The 8,860-nt window shown below is 38.5% G+C and overlaps 1 protein-coding gene and 1 pseudogene across 1 annotated transcript; one reads left to right on the forward strand and one right to left on the reverse strand.

The window, feature by feature from the left end:
• Positions 1–584: 584 nt before the first annotated feature.
• LOC149112733 (alpha-L-fucosidase-like) lies at positions 585–5,732 on the forward strand. Its single transcript, XM_089290680.1, has 8 exons — positions 585–1,029; positions 1,417–1,523; positions 1,989–2,119; positions 2,230–2,363; positions 2,865–2,962; positions 3,344–3,476; positions 3,883–4,053; positions 4,524–5,732. Exons 1-8 carry the CDS (start codon positions 686–688, stop codon positions 4,768–4,770), a joined length of 1,365 nt encoding a protein of 454 aa, XP_089146806.1. The 5' UTR covers positions 585–685; the 3' UTR covers positions 4,771–5,732.
• A 2,878-nt stretch (positions 5,733–8,610) lies between these two features.
• The window catches only part of LOC149112734 (uncharacterized), a 1,546-nt pseudogene continuing 1,296 nt past the window's right edge, over positions 8,611–8,860 (reverse strand).

Here is an 8,860-nt window from a genome sequence, read left to right on the forward strand (position 1 = left end):
TACAGGGAACTACAAATGGTCACAGTCGGCTTCACATTTGAACCACTCTATATACTTGCTAAGCGGTCAGATGTGTTTCGAATGTTGATGGATGACCCCGAATTTTGGGTGAAAGTTCACCCTTTGTGGTAAGTGAAACAGCTTGCGAACTGCAGCCGCCGCTCACCGCTCTCGGCCGAAGATCGAAGCTGCTAAAAATCTAATTGAGCCCGAACTCGCCCCGATCGCTTCACTCTACTCCGAATTCTTCGGTTTCGCGCTCGTCCGAATTTTTTTCCGTCCTCGCCGGGAGCCTGCGCGCATCTTGGAGCGAGCTCCTCAATTATTACTCCATTACTGACCTACTGTTGCAATTTCAATCCACTCAGCACTCACCACGCATTTTTGTTTAAAAATAACAAATAAAGTCAGATTTGAAATGTTGCACAGTTTTCATAGTTCTCTCTGTTATTTACTTACCTTTTAAAACCAAACGGATACGTTCCGAGATCCGTTACAGACCGTTCGCGTAATCGCGTTTCGTGTCGTGATCCGAACTTCGCGTGACAATTCATGCTGGCTTACATGAATATTTGCATCTGATTGAATCTTTTGTTTTTGGCTTGTCAGTCTCGTGACCAATTTGTTTGCCTGAGCTTTGTTTCTGTGCTCCTCGAGTTTACTTTTGTATTTCGCCGGTTGCAGAATGTTTACTTTTGTTGTTACATTGCTCTTGTTTGTAAGCCAGTTTTCTAGAGTACAAGCCAAATACGAGGCTACATGGAAGTCGCTTGATTCAAGACCGCTTCCATCGTGGTATGACGAGGCAAAGTTTGGAATTTTCATGCACTGGGGAGTTTATTCAGTTCCTAGTTTCAACTCAGAGTGGTTTTGGTGGCATTGGAAAGGACAAAATGATCCTAAATGTGTCGAATTTATGAAAAAGAATTATCGTCCAGGCTTCTCTTATGCTGATTTTGCACCGATGTTCCGGGCAGAATTTTTCGATCCTGACTTGTGGGCAGATCTGTTAGCGCGCTCTGGTGCAAGGTTTGTATGTGATAGTTATATATATATATTTTTTTTTTCACCTTTTTTTGTGTGTGCGTGTTGGTCATTTGAGCTACTTGATATATCTTTGGTTTCCTTTTTTCCTTATTGCAGTAGTCGTTTTTTTTAAGAGAAATTTGTAGAGTAATGATGTAACACATATTTGTAGAACCATGAAGGTGAAGCCAACAAACACATTGATTGACAGAGTGATCGATTACCCGTGGAGGGATGACTGGAAGCTTACAAGACCTGCCTACAAGTATCCCTCCCCCTCCTCATAAATAGCCCCACACACCCTATTTGATCCAGTGTACATCAGTGTGAAGTTTCATTTACATGAATTGACAAAATTATATAATAAGCTTACAGGGTTTCACTTGACAGGTATGTGGTGCTGACTAGTAAGCACCATGAAGGGTGGACAAACTGGAAATCTAATGTGTCCTGGAACTGGAACTCTGTTGATAACGGTCCTCATAGAGATCTTGTTGGTAAGCAAGCTACTAGCCAAATGATCTAGCTAGATATACATGTAGACACCATTCACTGAAGACTACTGCAGCTGCTAATTTAAACTTGTACTAATTAATAATGCAAATTGTTTTGAGACACTTGTAAACAATAAGATTTTAGGATACTGGTACTTCTGATTTGAAGGACCATCCAACTGTGCTGCTAATGTGCAGTTCCAGAAATATCCATACTCCCCCCACAGAAGGGATCGGAATTTCCGGGGGGGGGGGGGGGGGTCTCTAAGACCAAAACATTTAAAGAAATGTATCATTAAGCGTAATTCAAATTTCTAGAGGGGTGGGAAGGTCTTTGAAAAAATCCCTTCCATGGAGAAGGTAAGATGATGGAACTACACAATAAATTTCACTAACTACATTTTGACGTCTGTAATTAGTAAATGTTTTAATTTCTGTGGACGACGTATATATTTGATGTGTTCACAGGTGACCTTGCGTCATCCATCAGGAAGCGTACTAACGTTACATTTGGCTTGTACTATTCCCTGTATGAGTGGTTTCATCCTCTTTATCTTAAGGACAAAGAAAATAACTTTACAACACAGGAGTATGTTGATGTAAGTTGCGACAAAAATTTAGTTTACTGTCAATTCAAAATTGCTTCTCAATGTTTTCAATGTATATACTTTTGCAGAGTTGAGTAGACTTGTGTTCTTTTTTATTGTAGGAAGTTATGCTGCCTCAGATGTATGATATTGTAAACACTTACAAACCTTCATATGTCTGGTCAGATGGTGATTGGGAAGCTAGTGATAAATACTGGAACAGCACAGAATTTCTGGCATGGCTGTATAATGACAGGTGAATTAACAAAGGCGTGGCTGTCCAAAAGGTTTGCTTACCTGACGATGAAACAGCTTTGTTCAAAGCAGGGTTGTTGGGTTTTAATTTGTTAGTTAGCCTTAGGATCCATAAGGAAGTTTGACTTTTGATAGAAAATATCCTAATTGAAAATGACTTTTTCTTTTCTTCAAGTCAAATTGTGAGAGAGCACAGTTACAGTGCATCAAAATTGCCAAATGAATATAAGGCATACATGCATTCGGGGTTTCATTCAGGGCCAAGCGCCAGGCAAATTTACTGGATGTAAGGATGATCTTGTCATCCTGGGTTTACCATCTAGAGGAAAGTGTTTTTTTTTTTTAATCAAAAATTTCAAATTGCCTTTGGAAGCCAGTTGTCCTCTTCATGTTAATGAAACCCCTGCAGAGAGACTGAGTGAGTGGCCTTAATGCGCACAAATACTTTAAAACCTCGGGGTCTAAATGTAATGTATGCTGACATGTGCGTTTTCTTTTCCAGTCCTGTTAAAGATACTGTAGTTGTTAATGACCGCTGGGGTGCTGGTGACATGTGTCATCATGGAGATGTATTTACTTGTGCTGACAGATATAACCCAGGTAAGGATAATCATCCTGAGCTCCGTTAAATACAGTAAAAGTTTTTTACTTTCAATTGTTTATCTGCCCTCACCTGTGCAGGCAACAACATTTTCTTCTGAAAATTTCTGTGGGCTTTTTCACATACGGCCTTCATTTCTAATTTTTACCGCCCACTTTGGGCATTTAATTTCCCAGAAAACATGTGTTTGAATTCATTGAATTTGTCAGAAATTAAGGGATTAAGAGAAAAACCAATACAATACTTGGTAACGTTAGAGTTCTTCTTTGTAGCATGATCTGCAGGAGCTGGTTTTATCAGTAATAATTTTGTATTTTATGATTATTTTCATTATTGTCGGTTGAAAATGCACTATAATACTGTTTTTTTTTCCTTGTTAGGTGTTTTGCAGAAACACAAGTGGGAAAATGGTATGACAGTTGATAAACAGTCCTGGGGCTACCGCAGAAACACAACTTTGGCAGATTTTCTCACGATGGATGATTTGACTTCCATTCTTGCTTCGACTGTCAGGTGAGGGGGTTAACAAAAAGGTTGCTTCTTACTGTCTTCTTTCCACCAGTGTGGCTCGGGTTCAATTCCAGGATGGTGCCATATGTGGATTGAGTTTACTGTTGGTTCTCCCCTTGCTCCAAGAGTTTTTCTCCAAGTTCTCCGGATTTCTCCCTCCACAAAAACCAACACTCCAAATTCCAATTCGACCAGGATAGAGGACTCGCATGAAAACCAACTATGGCTGATGTGATTTCCTCTCTAAATATTGTAATTTATGTAATAATTTATTTTAGATATTTATTTGTCCATGTGTCTGTCCATCTGTGTTCTTGTCCATCCATAATGTGTCTGCAGGTCTGTCCTACCTTATATTGAGCTGCAATGAACATTCAATAAAATATTAGTTTTCTTTGTTGTTTGTTAGCTGTGGGGGGAACATGCTTATGAATGTAGGCCCAACTGCAGATGGCAGGATTGATCCCATTTTCCAGGAGCGTCTTGAGCAAATGGGAGACTGGTTGAAGGTTAATGGAGAAGGGATTTATGGAACCAAGCCTTGGCGAGCTCAGAATGATACAATAACCCCTAACATATGGTAAGAAAGTGTTTGCAAGAACACAAGAGTGATCAAAATCAATTTGCAAGATAATTTTATTTAAAAACGGTAATTTGTTCAGCGTATTTACATTCTTGTGATATCAATTTCCAAACTTATAAAAGTACATTAAATCTTTACATCAGACTTCACTAAGCAGGAGTGGAGACTGGATTTTTCAGGGGGTGGGGTGGTATCTTGGGGTTGCAGAATCAATGGGGCACGCCCCCCCAGATGTGGCAATTTGAGAACTGCAACCTAATTTTGAAAAACTGTTGCATCCGTAAATACTACCAATGCCACAAAGTAGAAATTACGATGAGGTACCTTGCCAGAGTGTTTGTATCTTTCTTCCATCTGATAATGTTTATAATATTTATAGAACTTTATATTTTTTAGCCACCTATTCCATGCTCAGAGTTAGTCACATGTAAATTACCCTTACATTTACTTTTTTTCCCCACATTAAGGTATACAAGCAAACCAGGAGTTACCTATGCCATTGTGTTAGACTGGCCAAAAACAGACACACTGTCTCTTGGTGTACCAATCCCTACTGAGGCTACAGTTATCACTCTCTTAGGCCTTCCAGATGTTAAGTTTCCTTGGACGCAGATTTCTGAAGACAAGGGTGTGATTATAACAATTCCACCTCTGCCTGTCTCTGATCTGCCATGTCAGTGGGCATGGGTTTTTAGAATGACCCATGTACAGTAATTACAGTTACAATAATGCATGATGCAATGAATTTTTAATCAGTGTTAGAAAATTTTCAAACATTCCCAATGATATTAGTTAAAGTTGGAGCTTATAAAGCTTCTTTACACAAAATAAAAAAAATATTGTCAAGTTTTCTTTTGTGAATAAACTTTAAGGCCAAAATCAAGAAATGGTAAATGAAAAAATTTTGCATGTGTGTATAATTATTTAGTGTCAAGTCCAAAGGACAAACAATGTAATTGATGAAAATTACAGATCAGCAAGTGCTTTATTTGCATTTTAAGCTTGAATTTTCCTTTTTTTTTCAGCTCATTTTGAGAGTTATTGTTATTACATCTGTCTGACGCGAACAACAAATGGAAAATAGCTTTGAAACAAGGTCAAGACACCATTTTCAGCATGCACTTTTTTTATCCATATATACATACCTCTAGCTAACCGAGTTCGACGTCCGCACTGTAAGTTACGGACCGAGTTTTTTCCTCATCGATTTCTCGAAGGGGAAAATACGAGAATCCGTAACTTACAATACGGACCAACGAGACGAGGCTAGTAAGATCTTTATTATATCTCTACTGTGTACCAGACGAGTTCGGGAACGATTTCGACGCACCTCGAAAACAAAACGAGTCAATTTGAAATCGTGTTTAAGTCGTTAGCGCGCTTTAATGCACAATTTAGAGTAAAAGAAAGTTTAAACGTTTACTTTCTATAAAAGTTAAGAACACTTGGCGGTAAATGACGGAACAGTTTGGCAACAAAAACAACTTTAAATTTTAGCGGGCCGTACAGGAGAATACGGCCCGCTAAATTGACCAATCTCAGCGCGCATACTGAGAGATATAATAAATGTATTTCTGATTAGAAGTTGTGTAGTCAAGCTTTTTCAAGAAACTAGTATAAGTTATGTAATATCACAGCAATGATAAGCTTGATTAAAAATGGTGTTTTACAGATCATTTTATCACACAATGTAGACTGGAGATACTAGTAGTGAATAGGCCTGCAGTACCCCATATTATGGGGAGGGGCTACCTTTTTCAGGCCACGCGTACACAAAAGGGTAGGGATCTCGCAAGTTGAGGTATATGAAAGGCAGTGGCAGATCCAAACCTTAAGCTAAAGGAGGTGGTGGGGGGGGGGGGGGGCTGGGGACGGTTTTTTTTTCTGCTGCTGCCAGCTTTACTTCCTTCTGCGATTTTTTTTACCCAAAATAATGGGGGCCCGGGCCCCCTCCCCTAGTTCCCTCAGGGAAAGGGTAGGGAAATCTGCCATTTAGGTACTCAAAAGGGCTTTAATTAAAATATTTTGCAGAGGTGCCCCTTATGACAACATAACAAGTTTCAATTCCAAGGGTTTAGAAAAGGGTAGACTACGAGTAGTCCCTCTTTCGCTTAGTCCGTCGTGCGTGACAGTAACAGTTAACTGCAGTTTTTTGGCTGCTATGACGGTAAATGGGCCTTAGTTTTGCTGAAAAAGCTATTTTCTTACCAAAAAGATAGATTTCCCAAGATTAAGTACACAAATATATTTTAATTAGGTGTATTTTAAATGTATTTTAAAAGAGTATTTTAATTAGGTGCATACCCATAAGCCAAAATTTGGATTTTTTTTTTTTTTTTTTTTTTTTGCGATTGCCCGTTCCGAATTTTCTTCTTGCCCCTTTCCTGTCTTTTTTCTCGGTCTTTCCTTACTCTCCCGGTACCTTTTTTGCGTTTCTTTTTCTCTTTGGCTGCCGTAAAACGGTAAGAGGTTGGGTGTTAATTATGGGCAAAGTCTGGAAATGGGTCCTTGATCAATTATATAATGGGCCACTTTACCACCATTTTTGCACCAAAACTGATAACGTTTTTCAATTTGCTAACTCAGAATGCCGACATTATCCAAAACTGATTGTTGTGCGGATAGATCTAATTCTGACTACACTCACACAAATTTATTGAGGATGCGTCAGTCAGCCATCAGATTCAATGTATCCTAATGTTGGGTACCTCACAAATTTAACCGAATGGTTCCAAGAATTAGATCCTGTACTACGCCAGATACGAAAAATCACTAAACACCCTTTATATGTGGCCAAAAAATGTGCGGAAACGTATTCCTCATCTACTGCAGCAGCACGAGAAGACATTCTAAAATTATTTACACAAATTGATCAAATCGAAAAATAATCTTAAAAAATAAAGTGGGCGAAAACTACGACTGACCGACCTAGAATTTCCCGCCAAAACTGTTTATTGTCCCAAAGCATTTAAGCATCCCGGATGCACCGCGAGTCTCTCCAACGTGCCGTCAGAATAATAATTTCCGACTAATACGTCCCTCATTCGTCAAAAATTATATTCCTAGCTCTACCGTCTGCTTATCAAGAATATCTTGTGACATTTAAATTGATGACTTCACAAGTGGTACAAAGAGCACGACCATTAAGCACGCGTTGGCAGTCAAAGGGTTAAGGGAGAAATGAATCCCGGCACTGGTTCCAAGGACTCTATCTTTATTTCTGCGCAATTCAATGTTTACATGACTCGTTCGATTCTATTCTGTTACAAGATTCCAACCACTACAACTTAAATACCTAGATTACAATGATAAGCTAGTGTTTACATTGATGTTTAACAAAGTATTACAAAAGCCAAGTTGTTGAGCAATACCTCAAACATATATATTATTCGTCAATCTCTAACACCTACACCGTAGTTTAAGGCACTGTTATTAGTTTTTTCATATCACATCTGGTTCGTGCAAAATTCATGTATTACCAATTTTTAGTTTTTTGATTTATCGTTTCCATGGAAATATCGATTGCCTTAAAAAAATACATTATACCAAACTTCAATCCATTTCCAAATACTGGTGTTATTTTCATATCGATCCGATATCTAAGGAAGACTGTTAAAAAGCTGATCAGTTAAAAACGCTTCGCCTGGTTCAGAAAAAACTTATCGAGACACCCTAAGTTATAATTATGTACCTTTACCAGCCCTGCATGGTTGAAGTCTTCTTGAACGTTAAGTAAGCTTCTAGGTAACAACTATTTCCTTCCAGAAAAATATTTTGAGAGACATGCAAGTAAGAATGGAAAACCGGAGGCTTGACATGACTTATCTCCAAGCACATCACGATCGAGTCAAATTTTAGCCTAAACATTTTAAGTTCGTTGTTTGTAATCCGTGTTAATCTTCTCAAGCCTTAACCATTCTTGTTTCTTCATGGTTTATTATTATTATCTCTGGTGTTTTTTTCTATCTCAGTAAACTATCATTTTCAGCTTTTCTTCAATTTACAGGTAGTTTTGTACCTGGCCAAAATAGCTCTGTTATTGAGGAAGACCGGAGAGAGAAGAAAACGCAGAGGGGAGGGAGGGGAAGGATGGGAGCAGGGGAGAGGGGAGGAAAACTGCGATGGTGATCCTTTGATGTGCTAATTTTTTTATATGTATAGCACTGGCAGGCACTGTAGAACTGGTCTGAGTAATTTTGTCAGATCACAAGATGCAGGTAGACGAAGAATTCTGGGAGTAATCGTGCTCATAATTATATATAACCTCGCGCTTCGGGCTCGTCCGATTTTGAAATTGTTCGCGGGATTAACTATTCCCTGAATTGTACTCCACTCGGTTAAATTACTACTACCACTACTACTACGACTACGACTACGACGACGACGACGACGACGACGACGACGACGACGACGACGACTGCTACTGCTACTGCTACTGCTACTACTACTACCAATAATAATTTTTTTAAAAAAAATTTAATAATAAAATAATGTTTATTAGTGGCTTATAAAAAATTACAACCGTAAAAATTCAGATCACAAGATGCAGGTACTAACTTACAAACGAATTACAAATTACACTCATTCTTTACAACCCTTATAAATTTGTCTATTGTCATTTGTCGAAAAAATTTAAATAAGAATAGTAAAAAATACTCTACACATTTAAATGGCAAAAACTCTACTTTAAAAAATACACTGTAGCTATATGCAGGTCCACTTCTTGACTCAGTGTTCGTGGCTTCGGCTAGAGTTCCCCAGAAATAGCATTCTCAATTGCCTTAACGAATATTTGCATGTCCTT

This window comes from Orbicella faveolata, unplaced genomic scaffold (genome assembly GCF_042242905.1).
Source record: "Orbicella faveolata isolate gen_17 unplaced genomic scaffold, um_ofav_v1 contig_2, whole genome shotgun sequence".
Taxonomy (NCBI): Eukaryota; Metazoa; Cnidaria; class Anthozoa; order Scleractinia; family Merulinidae; genus Orbicella; species Orbicella faveolata.

What these genes read in the sequence shown, in the direction of transcription:
- LOC149112733 (XM_089290680.1), top strand. Translation starts at nt 686, where the DNA reads ATGTTTACTTTTGTTGTTACATTGCTCTTGTTTGTAAGCCAGTTTTCT. An exon ending in TCCTCATAGAGATCTTGTTG is followed by an intron (nt 1,524 to 1,988) that starts GTAAGCAAGCTA and finishes ATGTGTTCACAG; the next exon opens with GTGACCTTGCGTCATCCATC. An exon ending in ACAATAACCCCTAACATATG is followed by an intron (nt 4,054 to 4,523) that starts GTAAGAAAGTGT and finishes CCCCACATTAAG; the next exon opens with GTATACAAGCAAACCAGGAG.